Here is a 22,879-nt window from a genome sequence, read left to right on the forward strand (position 1 = left end):
GTGCTCTGTCCACGGGGTTTCCTAGAGCTTTTTCCTGGGCCTTAATTGAAAGGTCAGCCCTCATCATCCTGCAAGTGTAGTTTGTAATCTCTGGCCTTCCCTAAATGGATTACCTTACATGTGCCCCTATTGAAGCTCATCTGCCAGTCATAAAACCTCCCGAGGTCTTCCTTTCACCCCATCACCTTGGCATTTCACTGCCCAGAAAAGCTGAGTATCATCTGCAAACTTGAGGATTTCCCAGTGCCCACCCCCAAGCCAGTCTACTGCTTACCCTTCTTCAATCAGAAAAATGTCTGTTTCTCCCCTAAATTTCCTTTCTCTCTCTAAACCAGTTCCTACTACATGATTTTTAAAAATTGTAATCCCATAGAATTTCATGTTTAAAAACAGCCTTGGTATCAAACTTAATTAAACATTTTAAAAGTGAGTTTAGCCCCAAGGAAAAGCTCCGTGGAGGATCACACATGATTTCCCTTTACAGAAACCATGTTGCCGCCTCCACCCCAGTGTTCAGATAGCCAGCGTTTATTAAAGATTCTTCTAGCTTGCCTACCAGAGTACCAGACACTCGTCAGTTTATAGTTCCCAGGGCCCTTTTTACCTGTGGACCCGCACCGGCAAACCTCACAACGATCACCCAGAATAACAGGCTCCAGGTTTTGATTAGAGGGACAATCATTTTTCCCTTTGACTTCTTTCAGAAGTCATGTGGTCAGGGTATTGCATGAAGGCAGTTCTGATTCCAAGGGTGCCAAGAAGGCTTCCTGACCCAAACATCTCTCCCATCTGTTGGACTAATATCTGAAATTCCTTTAACAGGAAACATACTTTTATTCTACAATTAGAAATAGACCTTAAAATGGAACCTCTCCTCCTTACCCTAACTCTGCCATGGATGTACGGTTCCAGAGAGCTTTTCTTGACAGCAGATTTTGAAAGGGTTAGAGCGTGAGCACCCTGAGCATTCAGAGGAGCAGTAATGGGAAAGGGGCACAAACAACAAAACAATCTTTGCCACCTAAATAGTTTTGCAGAGGGTCAGCCCTAGTAACTGTATCGCTTAGTCCCAGTCATTCTGTTTTTGACTATTTCTAGTTTGTTGCTTAGAACCAGAATGTCTTGTTCAATTACCATTATGACATCTGGCCCATCTGCCTACCTCAAAAGACAGAGTAGACAGAAATAGCTCACTCGTGTAAAAAGGTCATTCAGTTCATCTGCAATCTCTTTTTCATCCTTTTTGTTCCATGAGCCCACTGGTTTTCTGGCTCACTTCTTACCTGTGATAAATAAAGGACCTCTTATTGCTGGTTCACTTACAAGATGCTCTAATTTTCGTTTGCCACTGATTTGCTCCTGAACTACATCTCCCTGTGGGATTCAGGGGCCCTTTTTCTTTCCCTTCCTTCCTTCTTTTCTTCCTTTTTTCCTTATGTCTTTTTCCTCTGCTGTAGCCTTTTTTCACTTTTCCAGCTAGGCAGGAACTTAATGGTTTCATCTTAAGGTTGAATATACTCTCTTTATTTTAAAAAAAATGTCTTAGGGTTTCCTTTTTAATAGACTGGAAATGGAATCTTTACCTGAAGGTTTTCAGCACGAAAAGCTCCATTTTATGAAAAAGACAATTTCACAGTGAGAGCTCCCTAGGTCATTCCATGCTAATTTAGAAGGGCAAGGGTCACAATTCCCAAAAGCTTCCCATAATTTATATACAGGCAAAGTTTGATGGGAGAGGAAAGCTGTTTTGCCAAAAGGACTGTTTGCTAATTCCCAGGCTCTGTCATCTGAAAGAGAAAATACTGCTCTGCCTTTGTTTAACCTGTTTGCTCTCTAATTGTATTTGAATGCAATATGAGATAATCTTAATAATGTTTAAGCTACTACCCAGAAGGCTGTGTTGATGACTTTGGGAACATTTATACTTAAGGAGTCTAGGAGAAAAGGACAAATAACCAGTACTTCTTGCAGTTGGTTCAAGAGGGGTACCTCTCTGAACCCTTAAATCTTGCAGGATGACCAAACTACTTGCCCACTGTGAGCTATCATGACATATGCGTAACTTGAAGAATTTCAGAGTTGTGTCCAAACTTCTTAGTTTGTATCCTACCTATCATTTTACAGCCCTAACAGCCAGAAAGCATTCTTTACTAAATGTCCAGTTATCAGGATATATCTCATAGGAAAGCTATATATATGATACTTATGGTATGTATGGATACAAAGCATACTAAAGTTGACACAATATTTGGGGGAAAAAAACCTCACATTTTGTTAAGAATATTCAGCTATTCAACTTTGTAAAATAATTAAGTACAGACACTGCATAAATATTTCACCAAAAGGAAAACACATTGTTAAACAGACTTCTCAATGAATAGGACTTATGAAAGGCCCTATTAAGCAGGGCTTCTCAATCAATAGTAGTCTTTATATCCACATATGCAAAACTTTGCTAGTAAGAGCTATCAGCCCAACCAAAGAAATAATCTTATTCTAGTGAACTAAGGTTCACAGTAGTAGTTATTAAAATAAGAATCTTCCTGTACTTGGCCTGTTTACCTTGAGTCCTATGGCTTATATTCTGTAACTCAAAATTAAAAGAAACCTTTTTTTGCCATCACACTGACCTAAAGAAAACTTCAGGAACTCCGAAAGTTAAAAGAAGCAACAACAACAAAAATAATATTTTTGCCCCCTTTCTTTTATGAGAGAAATATTATACTTTTCTATTTTAAATAATTTTTATAGCCCTTCAACTGTTTTTTTCAAATGATTCTACTGTGCTTGGGATAACCAGGATAGCCTACTCAGAAAGAACTTGTTCTCTAGGACAACAGCAAGCTCATTAAAGGAATAGCTCATTTAAACCCAAGCTTTTATTCCTGTGGGGAATTCCTTCCATCTATACTGAGCTCTGCTGCTATTCAATGAGAAGAGAAAAAAAAACATATAGTGTCTCTGTGGTTTATATTTATTGTGTGAGAATTTTCCTTAGAGCCTGACATGGCCCCTGAAATACAAGTCAGTAGTGTTTTAAGCACAGGATTCATTCCTTATGGGTCTGGGGCCAAAATTCACCTCTCTGAAGCCACTCTGACCTTCCTACAAAAGAATCAAGTGCCTCAAGTCACCTTATAGGATTTTTAAAACATTAATTAACAAGAATAAAGGGGGAGCAAAATACAACAACATAGGGGATTTGTTTATATTTTAGTATAATGACACTATTTTATTCATTCATTCGACAAGTATTTATTGAGTATCTGCTTCATGCCTGCCCTGTACGTAGGTACTGGTGGTGGTAAACAAAACAGATGAGGCTCCCACACCCTGGAGCTTAGCTCCTAGGGAGGACTTGCCTGTGCCAGGAATTGTACTAATCATTTATTTGATTTTTTCCATTTGATACTTATAGCAATATACAATCTATAATACCTGCAAAGGTAGGTATTCTTATTCCCATCTTATAAATGAGAAAACTGGAGCTTAGAAAGGTTGATTTGTTTAAGGTCACACAGCTAGCATTAACCATCGGCTACATTGTCCCGAAAGTATCACATGGAAGTATAAAATGTTTTCACAAGGAAAAAATACCACCCCCCAAGACTTCTTGGAAATTTTTATCTCTGGGGATTGCAGAAAAGTCCTAAAAAAAAGAAACCATTTAAGATTATGCAAATGAACCACAAGACCTGTAGTATACACAATCCATTGTGCTTATGTTTGTGAAAGTACAACTTAGATTTTTGCCAATTAAAAAAAAAGCTCTTAATCCTAAGGATTTAATTTGTAATTTTATGCATCAAAAACAAGAATAAATATTGTGAGATTTTACTTCTTAGGTTTTAAATTTCTGATTAAAGTTTGGAAACATGGAGATTCTGTAAATCTGCTTTTTCCTTTATTTTCAATGGAGAAAATCCTGACTTCCTTCTTTAGAAAGTGAATAGTGTCACATGTCATTATATAGAGGTCTCCTCACACAATTCTTTTCATGTGTTTTTTGGGGGACTAGTATTGCTAAAGACTTTTAACATTATGCATTTTTGCAACTGTAGGCATAATTTATATCATCTCTTGGTCCTAGCAGAAGGCCATATCTACATATAGGGTAGAGATTCTCCATCCATGCTATAATTTGTTCATCCAATACCAATGGAATAAAATGAGAACCAAGGGACATCACTAAAGGATATTTAAGTGAAATGTTTTCTTTCCCTATTGACTTTTAATGTTATATTTAAAGAAGAGATGTTTTAATGATGATAGGTTTTTCTTTCATTATAATGATGTCATCTTGAATTTATCTTCCACTTGGGGCTCCAGATTCCTTATCATTCAGTTTTAGAAGCAGGTAGATAGATCCTCAGTGAAAGAGAACCCAACGATTATAGCCTAATCCTTTGAGCTTGGTGATGTGGCAAATCCTATAAGAACACATAATCATACATAAATATTTTAAGCAATACAAATTTTTTCAAAATTCTCTTTCATCTGATGAGAAGGGAAGAACTCTTTAGAAATTTGCATTTGAGAACAAAAAATTATATAGCCTTACTTCCATCTTCATCCCCATTTTCATTACACTCTGAGAGCTGGTGAAAATTCTTTACAAAATTACCTCTCTTCAGTCAGGTCACACCTATACCACCTTGATCATTACTAGGCCACTATGGCCCAGTGATAAAGGTCATGGAAGCTGCTACTTCCTTGTATGAGCCTGGAACGTTGAACTCAGCCCTCCATAAGTAAGATATTTGTAGTCAATGCTTTTGTTCTGTTTGATAAACTTGTATTCTGCCTCTGTGTGGTATGGCAGATGCAAATTGCCTGTTGTTTCTGGAAAATGGATGACTCAGACACTAATTAAATTCACTGTTAACATTAGGCACAGGTGGAAATGAGACCAAAGCGGGCCATTCATTTAATGTTCCTAATTTGATGTGTCTTTTTAAATATAATATTAAATTCAAAAGACATTAAGTGCCTAAGTGTATAGGATAATTTGGAGGGGGGGCTACTGTGCTTAATTATCTGTGTTGTCCTGAACCCTCCATCAGTGAGCCTGCCTTGTCCCCCGTACTTGGTTAGGGTGGCAGTGGAGAACTGTTTTTTTTTTTTTCCCTCACCTGATCCTTTGAGCTTTATATCCAGGTGGTTAGAAAGACAGTTCTTTTTTTTTTTTTTTAACATCTTTATTGGAGTATACTTTACAATGGTGTGTTAGTTTCTGCTTTATAACAAAGTGAATCAGCTATACATATACATATATCCCCATATCTCTTCCCTCTTGCATCTCCCTCCCATCCTCCCTATCCCACCCCTCTAGGTGGTCACAAAGCACCGAGCTGATCTCCTTGTGCCATGTGGCTGAGAAGGACAGTTCTTATATCCTTCTTCCTCGCTCGACCAGTGGCTTTCATGACCAGTTCCTAAACTCCTGCACCAAGTAACCCTGACACCATGACAGCCCCTACCCCTAAGCAGTCTTCCTAGGTGATTTAGTTTTTTTTCATGTAAGTCCAGGAGGACCATCTCCTGGAATTCGGTGGGTTTGTTCTGTCACTATGATGTGTACCTTCTCTGCTCTCTTCTTAGTGCTGAATGATCCCTGCCCCCTGGAGAAAGTGACCTGATTCTTCTTCCACAGCAGTAATAGGTTCTGAGGCTAGAACATGCTCTGAAACTACCCAGAGGCAGGAAGAACTGGCTCATAAGTGGAAAACTTGAGAATTACACCCTCTAACGTAGGGCTGCCCTGAAAAGAATCCTAAATTTGAATATGTCTGTGCTTGGTGGGACATTCTAACATCAAAATTCATATTACTCCTCTTAGCTTCTCTCCACCATGTACCCCCTCCCCCATCCTAATTCTCTCCCCTCTCATGTTCTTTCATCACTGCTCTGTCCCCTCGCTCTAGCCTAAAAAACCTGCCCTTTACGCTCCACTCTCACAGGTTACAGCTCTGAATGACTGTGCCTGACACTGTCATTCACCCGGCAGCTGCCAGCACTGATGAGCTGCCTGCTTTGTTGTATCCTGTTGACATAGGCTGTACAGAGATTTAGTTAAATCTGATGTTCCCCACCTGACAAAAAGGCCCAATGCTAAGTTTGGCCGGGCTTTGCTCTCCATGTGCTGTTACCCACTGAACCATCAGGAAAGAGCCATACCCATTGGTACTTAAAGCGGGACCAAAGAAAAGACACCTCAAAGAAAGCCATATCAAATAACCAGCTAACAAGTTAAAAAGTGAAAGGGTATGTGCATTTGCCTAGAGACCGTGCAAGTGCTGCTGAGGAGTGAGCTGGATGCAAAGGGGTTTGTATATGCTCGCCCTGGGCAGGAGAATCCTGCAGAGGAAGGTGAGGGATGCTGGGGTTGGGGCAGGGTGGTAGGGGGACCACCTTAAATATATTAGGGATGAAAGTAGAAAAACATCTATCCTATTTAATTATAGGCAAGCCTCACTAACTCAGCCTAATAAGAGGAAAGCCAGTCTGAATTATAGAATATTTTTAAATACATTTTTATTATTTTCAAGCACTGGACATGCTAGTAATTCAAACTAGACTAACAGCATCGTACAGTACCTCAGGGAAAGGGCTTTAAGAATCATTTGTAATTAGCATATCAATTATTTGTATATAAGTGGATGTGCAAAAAGTGCATAAAAAGTTTATTCTCTTAAGTAGGACAAACATTCCCCAGCACAGTCCTGTTTACACTATTAAGTTGCTTAGCCAGCCCTTTTTGTGCCAAGATAGATGTATATAAGACATGCTTATTTCCTCAGGGAAGAATGAATCGCTTCCCTATGTTTAGTCCAGTAACTAAGAAGCGGAGCGCCACTTGATTGGTTTGGGATTTCCAGGACATGGAGTTTTGAATTTGCATACAGACTAGAGAGATTTCATATGGAGAAGATCTGGCAGCCGTTGCCAGAGACCCAATTTCCCCATCTGGATTTCATTGGAGTGATCTGGATTTCATCAAGCAACAGGACACTGATCCTAAATGATCCACCAGACACTCTAACATAGGCATGTTTAAAATACATCCTGCCCCAGAAAAATAACTGCTAAAATATGATGAGTTGGAGTTAGTCAATGTGCAGTACTTAAAAGTAATAAAAATGCATTTATTTTTAAGTCCCACAAAAACCATGCAATATCAAGTTAATGATGAAAATCAATCCCCAAACTCTTTTCTTGCACACCTCATTGTGTGACGGCATGGCAGAGATTTCCAATCATCTGGGAAAGGATATTATATTTTGATGAGCTGCACCAGGTGCTAACTATATGGCAGGATTTCAGCTTTGAATCTTAGGGAGGCCCTCCTGGGTAAAGAAGGGTGAGGGAAGGGCTAGGGGCATGTTTATTGTTAACAAATCATTATTGTCTACCTAAGTTCAAAAATCAGAGCAAGTGAATAGAAAAAGAAGAAGTATCAGGTATATAGGGAGTGTAGAAAATATGATTAGGAAATGAGAAACAGAGATATAGGCCTATATTTCTACCCGTATGTATTAAAACTGTGCTCTAGGTAAACTGAATTCTTCAAGGCTTAGAGAGTAAAAACTAAGTGCAGAGAGCGTAAGCACAAGCAGTAAATATACACACAAATGTTGTAACTACAGTTTGGAATGACTCCAACTCTCTCCTTTCCCCCAAGGGCATCACTATCCAGGGTCTGCAAAGGCCAAATAGCTGTTTGGCTTCCAATCTGATTTTTTGCTAAGAAATCAGAGAAGTCGGTTTCAATTTTAATAATATATTCTCCCAACCTCTATCTAACAGAAAGGCACTTGTGTTTCTGCCCCTTCTTAAAGTGAATTTTGTGTTTGGTGAAAGGTAATAGATTGGCAGCACTGGAAAAGGAATTACTGTATTCCCAGAACAGGTATAACCAGGCAGTGACACTCTGAAATCTCTCTCTGCCTTTGGGGAACATTAGAGTACCATTCAGGAAGTCGCTGCTATGGTGTGCTGTGCTGAACTCAACAATATCCTAGTGGGCTGAAGGAATTAACATAGCACTCGAAGGGCCTGACTTAAGGCCATTCATTTATTCATTCAACATTAGGGAGTGCTTACCATGTCCCTGGTACTGGGAGAAGACTTTTGCAAATGTTATATCATTTAATCCTCATAATAACCCTGTGAGGGAGAGAATATTCTTGTTTTACAGAGACAGTTCAGAGAAGTGATTTGTCCAAGTTGCTATTGCAAGCACTGGATCCAACTTTGTCTGACCCCCAAGTCCAGTGTTCTCCCTGAACTCCATGCTGTGGAGGCTGCAAAGGGGATGGATGAGACATGCCCAAATAATGTGATGCATAGCAAAATGTAATCTGGGCTTGTGTGAGGGGTCCTGGTGGTTACAGAGCAGTAAAATGACCTACCCCAGGTCAAATAAAGAGTCATTAGTATAGCTAGACTTAGGATTCATATTCTTTAAGCCCTCTTCCATTTTGGGGTTTTTTGGTTTGGTTTGTTTGTTTCGGTTTAGCTCTCCAAACCCGCCTGCCTCGCCACCTACTCCACCTCCTGCGCAGATAATATATATTCTGCTTCCTAGGGCCTTGGGCCTTTCAGAATGCGGAGAGCCAAAGAGCACTGGGGTTTAGTGAAAAGAGCACTAGATTTGAATTAGAATTAGTGTTCTAATTCTAGCTCCGACATTCACTCTAGGCCTACCGCCCTTTAATTCTAGATGACTCACTTTCCCCTGTGTGAATGAGAATGGTTTACTTCAAAGAGGTAAAGAGATAAGTAATAATAAACCAAAAATAGTGCACAGCCCTTTTTGTTGCCAAGGTGACATATAATTGATGAGTGGACTTACTTACTACAAAGCATGTTAGAAAGGGATGCCAATTAGAATCTGTGTTTCTGTATAATGGACTCAGCAGTGAGAGAAAAGATACCCCTGTAAAATATTAAGAAACTACATCTTAAAAAATAAAACAGCAGAATCAATCTGAGGATTGTTTGGGAAGGTTGGGGGTTTAGAGGTTTGAGGTTGGTTTGTTTGTTTTTCTTTTATAGCTTTGGATGTTTTGTTTTGTTTTATCCTAAAGATGTTAATGGAATCAGTACACCTTGTCTGATGCTAAAAGCAGAAAGAGAGACTTATAGGAAATTAAATGTCTTCTGGATATGTCCAAGAGGCACCCATGGCCCCAAACAAAATGACACATCATCCTCACCTCAGGGAGCCCCTCCACCCCAGTTCCCTGCATCCCTGAACCATTTGTAATAGATATTCAGGAATTCCCGAGGCATTTACCATATGCTGCATCCCCCGCAGGTTGAGTTTTTGCAGAATGAGTCAGCAGTACCTGAGTTGAGATATGACTGAGGGAATTTAGAGAAGACAATACCTGTGGAAAGTTGACAAGCTCCCATTTGAGACTGATTAGCCATCTTTGGGTCCTTAACGCAATCCCCCCTCTGAATCCCATACAATGCAATAGGTTTAAAATGTTTATCATAGAAAGGGTTTTGCTGTTGGCAATAAATTTTCTCACGTTGACTTTGGAAGCTCACAGTGTTAGTAGCAAATATTTCTCTTCTCTCCATTTCCTGCCCTTCTTGGTTTTTCAACTTTGAATTCCTCATTTCTTTAATCTCTGTTGAGGAAGTCTCTAGAGGGTGCTGAGGGTGCTTGTTGGAAAATACAAAGATGATAAGGCTGGTCAAGGCTGATTTGCAAGCGAGCAGTTAGGAGACAAACCTGCTAGGAGCATGCACCAATCAGTGGTCTAGCTATAGAGGGGCAAGTTTGGGTTACCAAATCTATCACCAACATTGATTAAGGATAATTGTCACACCATCTTTCTGGCATTCCATTTCCCTGAGAGGAATCTTTTAGAACTTTATGTATTTAAAAACAAACAAAACAAAACCAGGTTCCACCACTGGTATTAGAGGTAAAGTGGCACCAGTGCATGATCCCAAGGGTACACCATAGAAGCTGTGGTCTACCCTGATGGAATAAAAGAAAAGGGGATAATGCTACAATTTGGTTCTTGGGCTTTTCCTTTTATCTAAAAGCATCATTAACGTCATCACCCCTGGCTTTTATCCACCTCCGGCACCAATCACCTTCCCCAAATCAATGCCTGTAGAAACAAACAGCTGCCACAGCCTCTCGTCCTCATTTGCATAGCCTTGTCTGAAAGAGCAGACTGCTCAATACTGAGGGATCCGGTTTCTCATCAAGAAAATTGCATTTCAAATGAATATCTTATGTGTTTATAGGGAAGTTACTAATGTAGTATAATGAGATGCCTGTCCTCCCCCTCCTTTCTGGGTAAGCGATTTTTATACTTTCCCCAAACCTAAAATTAATGATTGCAGTGTAGCAGATAGTACTGTTTCAGTGGTTAGGGAAGCTTTCCCAAAAGCAATCTGGAATGATATTTCATTCATTTATTCATTTAATAACTATTTATTGAATACCTCCTATGTATAAAGTATTAAGTCTACCCTCAAGGAAGCTGGTGGAAATTTTTAAATTATAGATACACAGAGAGATATACATATATATTCACATTCATACACAGTCTAATAAAATGAAAAATGGAAAGTTATAAGGACCATAAGAGATAAAATGCAGTGGGCACTCAAAGGGAGAAGATACTTCAGAAAAGGGCTTAATTGAGGAGGTAACATTTGATCTGGCTTCTAAAAGGTAGCTAATTATTATATCTTTACAAAGTGTGTAAAGGTATATGTGTTTATGAAATCTGGGTCAAGTTTAAATGTATGAGATTGCAGGGGAAGATGCTCTATGCAGAGGGTACAGCAAGATCAAAGTCAGAAAGGCTGAGCTCTGTACAGAGAATAGCAATGGTTTAGTTTGTCTGGACTGTCAAGTGCATGAGAAGAACAATTTGCAAAGAAGATTGGAAAAGTGGGTGGGAATCACCTCACGCAGGACCTGGAATTCTTGGCAATGAAAATTTGTACCATGTTCTGCAAGCATTTGGGGAACTGCCGAAGGTTTTAGAATGAGGGTATAGTATAATTAGAGCTAAGGTTAACACCTGAAAAATAATAATTCAGTGCCTGCTACTGCTGTTATGCAAAATAATGTGTGAAGTGGCTGGAAAAAGCACCTGATGCACGGTAAATCATGGAAGCAGGTATATTGTGGTGATTTAGAACATGGACTGGCGCCAGGAGGCCTGGGTTCAAAAGCCAGCTTGCCACTTAATAGCTGTGTGATCTTGTACAGATTTCTTAACCTCTCTATGCTGCTGTTTCCCCATTATAGAATAGGATTAATGATAACACCTATTTTATAAATTGTTATGAGTCACATGAGCTAATACATATAAAGTGCATAGAACAGTGCTCAGTTTTTAATAAAGTACTCGATACATGTTAGCTGATATTATTATCATTTTTTATTCATGAAGGAGATGGAATTTGAGTGAGCCTTTAAAAAATAGATATGATGTAGACATGTAGAAAGGTGACTTTCAGGCACAAGGAAGTGCATGACAAAAAGGAAATGCAAGGTGAGTGGGGTGAACCATGGACAGTTCAGTTTGCCTACAGAATAACGTAGGTTAAGGAGTTATTAGAAAATAAGATTCAAAAGGTAGGCTGGAATCATATCATGAAGGACTTTGAATCATAAGCTAAGAATTTTAAGCATCATCTAAAGACAATGGAGAGATATTGAACGTTTTTGAGTAAGGAAGTGACTTGATCAAAACCTTCCCTAAGGAAAATTAATCTGATGGCAGTGTGTGTGTGTGGGGGGGTGTTGGATTAGAGAGGTAAGAGACTTGAGGCAGAGAAATTAGTTAGGAAGCTATTGGTGTAATCCACAAGAAGGTCATAAGTGCTAGATGAGAGTACTGCCATGAGAGCATGAGAGTGGAAAGGACGGAATAGGAGAGGGATTGGTGCAAGTCTGGTAACTGAAGAGGAGCAGGGAAAGGGAGGAATCACAAAGGGCCTCAGAGTTTTGAACACAGATTACTGAAAGGATGGGGTATCGTTAGAGACAAAGAATTGAAGAAGAGGTAAGATGATAGGTTCAGCACGGTCAAAATGGAGCTTTAAATCACAGATGACTGTAGAAATTGACAAGCTGATCCTAAAATTTATACAGAAATTCAATCCGGAATAACCAAAAAAAATCTTGAAAAGGAAGAACAAGGTTGGAGCACTTCCCAGCTTTAAAACTTACTACAAAGCTACTGTAATCAAGACAGTGTGGTGCTGGCAATGAGGCTAGACATATAGAGCAGTGGAATAAAGTTCAGAGTCCAGAAATGTGTACAGTCAATTCATTTTACTCAAAGAGTGCCAAGACAATTCAATGGGGAAAGAATAGTCTTTTCAACAAATGGTGCTGGAACAACTGGATCTCATGCAAAATAAAGTGGTTTTGGACCCATACCTCATACCATATACAAAAGTTAAGTCCATATAGCCTAAACGGTGTAAATGTAAGAGCTTAAACTATAAAACACTTAAAAGAAAACATAGATGTAAATGTTCATGACCTTGAATTAGATATCGCTCCCTTAGACATGACACCAAAAGCACAAGCAACAGAATAAATATAGATAAATTGGATTGCATCAAAATTTAAAACTTTTGTGCTTCAAAGGACACTATCAAGAAAGTGAAAGACAACCCATAGAATGGGAGAAAATTTTTGCAAGTCATGTATCTGATAAGGGACTTGTATTTATAATATATCAACACTTACAAATCAATATTAAAAAGAAAAATGACTCATTTTAAAAATGGGCATAGACCTTGCCCTAAAGAAGATATACAGATGGCCAAAAAGCACATGAAAAGATACTCAACATCATTAATCATCAGTGAAATGCAAATCAAAACCACAATGAGATACCACTTTATACCCACTAGGATGGATATAATAATTTTAAAAAAACAGAAAATAATAAGTGTTGGTGAAGATGTGGAAGAAGAATTGGAACTCTCATTTGTTACACATTGCTGGGGGGAATGTAAAATGGTGCAGCCCCTGTGGAAAACGGTCAGGCAGTTCCCTCAAAAGGTTAAACACAGGGCTTCCTTGGTGGCATAGTGGTTGAGAGTCCGCCTGCCGATGCAGGGGACACAGGTTTGTGCCCCGTTCCGGGAAGATCCCACATGCCACGAAGCGGCTAGGCCCGTGAGCCATGGCCGCTGAGCCTGCGCGTCCGGAGCCTGTGCTCCACAACGGGAGAGGCCACAACAGTGAGAGGCCCGCGTACCGCCAAAAAAAAAAGGTTAAACAGAGAGTTACCATATGACCCAGCAATTCTACTCCTAGGTATATTAGAAAAATGAAAACATGTCCACAGCAGCATTTCTCATATTAGCCAAAAATTATAGAAATAAGCCAAATGTCTATCAACAGATGAATGGAGAATAGATGATAAAGAAAATGTGCTATATACAAACAATGGAGTATTATTTGGCCATAAAAAGGAATGAGGTACTAATACATGGATGAACCTTGAAAACATTATGCTAAATGAAATGAAAGAAGCCAGTCACAAAAGACCACATATTATATAATTCCATTTATATGAAAGGTCAAAATTAGACAAATCCATAGAGACAGAAAGTAGGTTAGTGGTTGCCAGGGGCTGGAGGTTGAAGAGTGGTGGGAATAGGTAGTAACTGCTATTGGGTACAGTGTTTCTTTTGGGGATGATGAAAATGTTCTAGGGAATTCCCTGGTTGTCCAGTGGTTAGGACTCCGTGCTCTCACTGCTGAGGACCCAGGTTCAATCCCTGGTTGGGGAACTAAGATCCCACAAACCACGTGATGCAGTAAAAAAAATGTTCTAAAATTCATTGTGGTGACGGTTGCACAACTCTGTGAGTATACTAAAAGCTGTTGAATTGTACACTTTAAATGGGGGGATTGTATGGTATGTGAATATTGATAAAGTTGTTTTTTAAAAAAATATTTTAAAAAAAGATTTTTTAATGGAGCCGTAGCCGTTGATGATGACCAGCTGCAGGTTTTTGAATAGTATCCACTGTCAGTTGCTTCTGAGAAATTGATAAAGGTAACAGAGAAAAAGCTTTTGGATATCATGACACAGAGGTCTCTCTCCCTTCAAGAAAGCAGTTTCAGGAGAGCAGGGAGATCAAAAACTGGATTGCAAGAAGTATGTAGAGGTGGCCAATAAGTAGACAAATTTGGCAGTGTTGAAAAGGGGATGAAGAGATGGAGAACTTGTAACCTAAAGGAACTGAATCAGTAGGAAGACAGAGACTAAAGATGTAAGAAAGAGCTCATTGCTGATACATGGCCCTTAGAGCAACAGGAAGGAGAATCTAGTGCCCAGCTGGTGAAATTAGCCTCAAGGAAGAGAAGGAATATGAGGGAAGACATTTTCAGGTAAAGAAAAGAGGTAAAAGAAGGCATTTATTAGACATAGCTTCAACCAGCTCACTCAAGCATGAGGCAGAAAAAGTTTGATCTTGAAAGATACACCTCAAACTGTTTCTCATCGTTGACTGAGCTGATTGAAACTATGTGTAATGAATAAGTAGTTACCTCTAGAGAGGGAGTAGAGATGGAGAAAAGGAGATTTTTTTTGCTTTTATTTGATAGACTTTTATGTTTGATTTTTTAGCATGAAGAATGTATTCATTATATTTGTATTTTTAAAAAATCAGACTAGATGCTGCAAGAAATGTAGTTGTTTACCAATTGGAGTTGAAGCAAAGGAACTGCCAAATTATACTGTGCACAAAATACCCTACCCTTTTCAAAGCTTCTAATTACCCTTTTCTCTACCCATCTGAAGCCCTCTTCATCAGAACTCCCTGAGGACTCATTTTCCCTTCCTGGTTATCATTAAAACAACTCTCCCAGAAACACCTGCCTTCCTTTATCCTTTCCTCCCTCCCAGTACCACATATTCATGACTGTCATATGTATATGCTTTTCTTGTGTGTCAGTGTGTATTGCCCTATCAATTCTACCATAGGAATATCTCCCAAATCCATCTCTTCCTCCCGACCCTTGCTGCCACTGGCCTGGATGGTTGCAAAAAAACTCTTGATGGGCTTCCCTGGTGGCGCAGTGGTTGAGAGTCTGCCTGCCGATGCAGGGGACACGGGTTCATGCCCCTGTCCAGGAAGATCCCACATGCCGTGGAGCGGCTAGGCCCGTGAGCCATGGACGCTGAGCCTGCGCGTCTGGAGCCTGTGCTCCGCAACGGGAAAGGTCACAACAGTGAGAGGCCCGTGTACCGCAAAAAAAAAGAAAAAAAAAAACCTCTTGATAACCTTCACTGTATCCTACGCTGTAATCAGAGGATCTTTTCAAAATGTAAATTTAATCATGCCTTGGGCATGTGGTGCACACACACGTGCACACACATGTTTGAGACATTTCATACCCTTTAATGAATTCTTTTCTATTGAAGTATAGTTGATTTACAATGTTGTGTTAGTTTCTGATGTACAGCAAAGTGATTCATATATTCATATATTCTTTTTCATATTCTTTCCCATTGTGGTTTATTACAAGATATTGAATATAGTTCCCTGTGCTATACAGTAGGACCTTGCTAGTTATCTGTTTTATATATAGTAGTTTGTATCTGCTAATCCCAAACTCCTAATTTATCCTTCCTCAACTCCCTTTCCGTTTTGGTAATTGTAAGTTTTCTATGTCTGTGAGTCTATTACTGTTTTGTAAATAAATTCATTTGTGTCATATTTTAGATTCCACATATAACTGATATCATATGATATTTGTCTTTCTCTTTCTGACTTACTTCACTTAGTATGATAATCTCTAGGTCCATCCATGTTGCTGCAAATGGCATGATTTCATTCTTATGGCTGAGTAGTATTCCAATTATATTTATATATATATATATATATATATATATATATATACACATACACACACACACACACATACATATATACATACATACATACCGTGTCTTCTTTACCATTCATCTGTCAGTGGACCTTAAGGTTGTTTCCGTGTCTTGGCTGTGAATACTGGGAATGCATGTATCTTTTCGAATTAGAGTTTTCTCTGTATATATGCCCAGGAGTGGGATTGCTAGGTCGTATGGTAGCTCTTTTTAGTTTTTTAAGTAACGTCCATAGTGTTCTCCACAGTGGCTGCACCAGTTTACATTCCCACCAACAGTAGGAGGGTTCCCTTTCTTCCACACCCTCTCCAGCATTTGTTATTTGTAGACTTTTTAATGATGGCCATTCTGACCAGTGTGAGGCAGTTTTGATTTGCATTTCTCTAGTAATTAGTGATGTTGAGCATCTTTTCATGTGCCTCTTGGCCATCTGTATGTCTTCTTTGGAGAAATGTCTATTTAGGTCTTCTGCCCATTTTTTGATTGAGCTGTTTGGCTTTTTTGATATTAAACTATATGAGCTGTTTGTATATTTTGGAAATTAAGCCCTTCTCAGTCCATCATTTGCAAATGTTTTCTCCCATTCCGTAGGTTGTCTTTTCGTTTTGTTTATGGTTTCCTTTGCTGTGTAAAAGCTTATTAAGTTTGATTCCGTCCCATTTGTTTATTTTTGCTTTTATTTCTATTGCCTTGGGAGACTGACCTAAGGAAAACATTGGTATGATTTAGAGACATTTCATAGCCTTTAAGTAAAAGTCCAAACTGCCTGGCCTATCTGGCCCTTTGTGCTCTAACCCACGTTTACTTCGCCAGCCTCACTCCCACCACTCCCTGCTCCAAGCCTTCATGCTCTGGTGTGTGCAGTTCCTTCTGTAAACCTAGTCCCTTACCCATAACCCCCACAACCCTCCCTGCTTCCATTTTCCATACCTTCACCCCCATGTGCCTGTAAACTTCTCCTAATTTTTTATTTTTTTTTTTTTTGCGGTACGCGGGTCTCTCACTGTTGTGGCCTCTCCCGTTGCGGAGCACAGGCTCCGGACGCGCCTGCTCAGCGGCCATGGCTCACGGGCCCAGCCACTCCGCGGCATGTGGGATCTTCCCGGACCGGGACACGAACACGTATCCCCTGCATCGGCAGGCGGACTCTCAACCACTGCGCCACCAGGGAAGCCTTTTTTTTTTTTTACTTTTTATTTCAAGATAATCATACATTCACAGAAAGTTGTAATGAAATGTACGGGGAAGTCTCTTCTTCCTACAGCCTCCTCCAATGTTGCCATCTTGTACAATTATAGTATAACATCAAAATCAAGAAGTTGACATTGATACAATCTGTAGAACTTATTCAGTCTTCACCAGTTATACATGCACTCTGTGTGTGTGTGTGTGTGTGTGTGTGTGTGTGTGTGTGTGCGCATAGCTTTGCATAACCACAACCACCAGCACAGTCAAGGTACAGAACTGTACCATCACCACAAGGCTCTCTCATGCTACCCTTTTATAGCCACATTCATCCCTAACCCCTGGCAACTACTAATCTCTTCTCCATCTCTCTAATTGTTTCACCAGTGGTATATAAGTGGAATCATGCAGTACAGATTTTGAGATTGGCCTTATTCACCCAGCATCATTCTCTTGAGATCCATCCAAGTTTTTTGCATATATCAAGAGTTTATTCCTTTTTATTGATTAGCAGTATTCCAATGGTATGGGTGTACTGCAATTTGTTTAACCATTCACTTGTTGAAGTACATCTGAGTTGTTTCCAGTTTGGGTTGTTAAAAATAAAGCTGCTATGAACATTCAGGTACAAGTTCCTATGTGAAAATAAGTCTTAACTTCTCTGGAATAAATGTCCAAGAGTGCAATTTTTAGATGGTATGCCAAGTCCATTTTTAGTTTTGACAGGAACTGCCAAATTATTTTCCAGAGTGTCTATACCATTCTATATTCCCACCCAAAAGGTCTGTGTGATCTAGTTTCTCCACATCCTTACCAGCAATTGATATTTTCAGTTTTTCATTTTAGCCACTTTGATAGGTGGCTCACTGTACTTCTCATCTTTTAAAACCTGACAAGAGTTACTCTACTTCCTCCTCTGTGCTATCACTGATATTTCATTTATCATTGTGTTTTAATTATTTATCAATATAGTCCGAGTCTTCCCCTCTGTTCTGAGCTACGTGAAGATAAGAGCTGTGCCATATTCGTCATTTTTTTTTCCTGCAGCATCTGATACAGTTACATACTGGACACACAGAGGGTACTCAGTAACTGTGTGCAAAGTAAGGGAAAGAATGAAAATGGAAAAAACGTTAGTCTTGCTTGCCTCCCCCTCCTCCCCGTTAAGCTGTAAACCTTTTTAAAACAGAAATCACACCTTCCTCTGTGTCTCCCAGCAGCAGCTAATAGGGTGCTCTGTACGTGTAGCTGCTCAATAAATGTTGGCTAACTATTCAGGTGGCTTATCTTCCCTCTGCACCCAGGAGATAAGCACATGAAAGAGAGAATAGGCCTGAGTATTCCTGTATTAAAGATCATATGTCATAAGTTTTATAATATTCTTATAATCTCCACAATCACTGAATATTTGTCTGTGTAGATGAGAAATCAAAACAAAACGGTCTTTTGAGTCAAAGAATGCCTCTGCAACTGAGCACTTTTCAATAGTTTCAATACCCTGGTTACATATGAATTTTGGAGGACAGCATTTCATATCCCTGCATTCCTTTTGCAGTTTCAGAAGGATCTGGAATTTTTCTATTTTTGCTGAACTGGTATAATTTGACATGTTGATTATGAAGGGGTCATTAACCCCAAACATTTTTTATCACTTTTTGACTCTGCATTTTCTCAACTCTGAAGTATGTTAATTTGCACTTGTTTATATGTCTCTGTAAGAGTTACTCAAGCCCTCGAGGACTGGTATATGTTTTGTCTGGGAGCTAGATTGTAAGCCCCTTGAGAGCAGGGACCTTATAACTCCTAGGAATGCATCCTGGACATTGTCAACATTCAATTAATGATAATACTAGAAACTTGCCTAAGGTCATCTGTCACAATAACAACTTCCTTTTCATCTCTAAGGCTTCTAACTGTCAGGAAAAGCTCTTAGGTTGATTTGATAACATTGAATGATTCTACCCAAAATTATGCTCATTATTACCCACTACAATTTGTTCTTTAGAGTGCTTTCAGATTTATAATTTTGGATCAGTTATTATGGTTCCCTTCCCTATAATACCCTGATTACATCCAAGTTTGGGAAGGCTGCATTTCATAACCCTGAAGTCTTTTAGCCTAATACAAAGTAAGCTGATAACATCTATGCTTTCAAAGCATTTAATTCTCTTCACCAACCCTCATTGATAACTAGGCGGTGAACTCCAAGTATGTTGACAATCTTAACTTATCAGAAATAATCCTTAATTCAGTGTATTGTCCTGTTTTCACAGATTATAAAATGGAGTCAATGTATACTAAACCAGTCCTATGGCTGTTGAAGTTAAATTGATATGAATATTTAAAGGAAGTCTGAGTTCTAAAACAGAAAAGCAAATTTGGTCCTTGGTGAGGATGTAGGTAGGGGGAAATTTTTTTGTAAGTCAGGTTTTTTGAGCTACAATTTACATGCAGTCTGATTTACCCCCTTTTAGATAGAAAGTTTGATGAGTCTGACAAGTTGGGGTTTTTTCCCTTCACTATTTGCTGATTCAACTATACCTCCCACTACCCTCCACAACCACCCTTAGACCAAACTGCCCTATCTTTTTCTGACATTTTGTCTCCTTTTTCTTTTCCAGTGTACTAAAGGAGGTGTACATAGCCTTTAATCCCAAAGCAGTGGTCTTACAGCTGGGAGCTGATACAATAGCTGGGGATCCCATGTGCTCCTTTAACATGACTCCAGTGGGAATTGGCAAGTGTCTTAAGTACATCCTTCAGTGGCAATTGGCAACGCTCATTTTGGGAGGAGGTGAGTACAAAGGAAGGTCACCAGGAGAATTTGTTGACCTTCCCCCATGTTTTGTCCATTGACATTGAGGAAAACTTGGCTTTCTTAGATTGGATAATACCAACCTGCCCATGGTCCAGAAGCCTGAGTCAATGAACCTGCCACCTTCACAGTTCAGCATAAGGAAGTACTCTGACACTCTTCTCCTCAGCCTGGCATGTGCATTGACTCCTTGGCACTCTGAAGTCTAAGTTTCCATTCTTGAAGAAAAGGTGCTTTGGTTAAAGGTGACATCAGGTCTTATTAAGAATAGAGAATGTTAACCCCAGTGGACTTTGATCCATCTTCTCTCAGTATAGCCTTTGAGTCCCAGTTCTAATCATTATCTTTTGGAAACATACCACTAAAATTCTAACCCTACTCACATATAAGTAGTAAGCACATGAATTAATTGAATAAGCTGAATTCAAGAACAACTTCTCCCCCACTAAAAAAGCATGGATTTGTTACGATAAAGCAAAATTGAGAGATCTAAAGTGTCTCTTGGGCATTTTTGCCTTCAGAGTGTACTGATGTTTTGTATTACTTAACCATCAGAAAGCTGGGTCTATTCAATAGAAGCATTTACACATTTGTGAAAGGAACCTTTCACAAACCTCAACTACCTTTGAAGGTGCCTTGCTTAGAATCTTCTGTCTATCTGGCACAATCTTTATTCCATTAGATGAATGGACTGGTGTGTTAAAATAACATGGTCAAGCAGATTGAGCTTAAAATGTATGTATTATGGAAGCGCTAATAGTTTGTTGTTTGTCAAGCTGTTGTAAAAACCAAATTAGAGGAGATTGTGGGAAGGCCTTATGAAAATGAGTGAGCATTCAACACAAATACACAAGCCTGGTCCTTGGGCAGCCTCAAACCCTAGAGGGATCGAAATTAAAGGTGCTAACAAGCTGGCGAGAAACGTATTAACTTCAACTTATGTTAATACTGGCGAGAAACGTATTAACTTCAACTCAAGGAAAAGATAAAATTGATAGGTGCCGCGGACATATTACTTTCCTTGTTGGCACTAAAGACAGTGATTATGACACAGGTAGGGCTAGGGGGAAGAAGAAAAGCCCTTTCCTCAATATACATCTGTGTGAATCCGACTTTTGTTTGAGGCTACAGCCTTTACTTAGCACTTTCAAAGCCTCTTTGGTTTCTCAGCCCCAAGTCTTGGCTTTTGAATATATAACTCTTATGTAATATGTGTATTCTTGAAAATACCTGTGCATAAATGGAATTTTTGCAAATCAAATCATACTGTATGTATGCCAGAGAGAGCTTGCTACTTAAAACCTATGGGGACTCTTTTTGAAATCAAATAATCATACCCAATAATTTGATCTGATAAATTCAGATTTTCCATGTCACGAGTGTTTAAAGTAATACCTGTACTATTTCACTTCAATTCTCAACCCCCAGTAACACATAGACAATTGGCAGAGATGGCCACGTGCCCAAACTTCAGTGGATCCCATTGAGGCCAAAAAGACACATTGCAGAAGCCCCAGCCTCCCTGACCTTTCAAGGAATAGAAAGGCTTAAGAAAAGAGCACCATATGTCTCAATCTATACATGTTATTTCAGTGTAATTATTAATAGTGTCCCTTTTTTACTCTTAAAAGTGTACCATTGTGGATGATAAATGATATGGTCACCCTAAAATAGACCAGATTCTATTTCCCTCAGGCTGCACTGAGGTTAGGAAATCTTTCCATTTTATCCTTACACTCTTGGAATTTAGTTAAAAGCCAAGTGTTCTAGTGCTTGCATGGCAGAACACATCTATTCAGCACAAAAATATGCTGATTATTAGCCAGTATAATATGGCTGCTGGGTGACTGTGACAGGACCTGACGAGGTGAGTCAGAGCGTCAATCAGCAGTCCTTTTCTCATCTCATTCTCTTTGATCTCTGCCATTAGGCCTGTATTTTGTGGAGAAAAGGAATGCTGAAATGAAAAGAAAGAAGTCTGTTTCTGTCAGCATTTTCCTTTTCTCTTTCCTGGAGGTTTTCAGGGCTATATCTGCCAATAGCTTTAATATACAAGTCACATCCAGCAGTCATTTTATAGAATTGTTACAAAATTCATCACAGAAACCTTCACTTTGAGTAGGTCACCTCAAAAGATCTGGGTTCCAGGGATCTCAATCTTACCAATGACTCTTGGTGGAACTGAGGACCTTGGAGTCCTCGGGTGCATATTTGTTCAGAGATGAGGGCCTTTTTAATCTTTGTAGGCCTTGGACTTCCCAGTTCCACATTGTGCATGGTCTGACTGGTTCACTAAAGACTGCCTACTAAGTGGTTCAAAAATATCATAAAAGGATGTTTAGGTGAAATTCTGCAAGTTAGAATTATCTTTCTAGCCCTTTTGTTAAAACATTTTTCTCTCCTTCCTTACCCCCCTTCCCTCTCCTGCTGTTCTGTGACTATTCTTTCCTAACTTCACAATTCTTGATGGAGACAGGAGGCTATAACCTTGCCAACACGGCTCGATGCTGGACATACTTGACCGGGGTCATCCTAGGGAAAACACTATCCTCTGAGATCCCAGATCATGAGGTAAGTAAGGCTCTGACAAGTCCTCTCTTCTTTAAGGGGAAGAGCTGAGTCATTCCACCTAATCAAAATCACGTCCTCACCACTCAATACCGTTTTGTTGAGAGACACTCCAATAACAATAACACACTGTCTTGGCAGAATAGTGGACTCTTGTTCCAAAATATCCAAGACCTTCTGCCTTTTTTTACAAGAGATCTCAAAGGCCAACCAACTTTAATTTCTCAATTAATTACAGAGACTGTGGGAAGGGGTCACCTGTAAACACAAAGAACTCTTTGGGATATGTGCATATTTTCATCCCCTAGACTCAAAAAAGAAGGGGCAATTTTTTTTAAATGTAGAAGCTGGGTTCTCCTCTATCTTTAAAAAGTCCTATTGGTGGTATGTCAAACCTCTGTTCTTT

The 22,879-nt window shown here is 39.4% G+C and overlaps 1 protein-coding gene across 3 annotated transcripts in view; it reads left to right on the forward strand.

Moving 5' to 3' along the window:
* The window catches only part of HDAC8 (histone deacetylase 8), a 247,051-nt gene that overhangs the window by 85,605 nt on the left and 138,567 nt on the right, over positions 1 to 22,879 (forward strand). For all 3 annotated transcript variants that reach the window (XM_007467456.1, XM_007467458.1, XM_007467457.1), the window contains 2 exons: positions 19,712 to 19,884; positions 22,382 to 22,476. In XM_007467456.1, the coding sequence (XP_007467518.1) occupies positions 19,712 to 19,884; positions 22,382 to 22,476 (268 nt within the window). The remainder of the gene's footprint in view (positions 1 to 19,711; positions 19,885 to 22,381; positions 22,477 to 22,879) is intronic.

Source organism: Lipotes vexillifer, unplaced genomic scaffold (genome assembly GCF_000442215.2).
Source record: "Lipotes vexillifer unplaced genomic scaffold, Lipotes_vexillifer_v1.1 scaffold142, whole genome shotgun sequence".
NCBI lineage: Eukaryota > Metazoa > Chordata > Mammalia > Artiodactyla > Lipotidae > Lipotes > Lipotes vexillifer.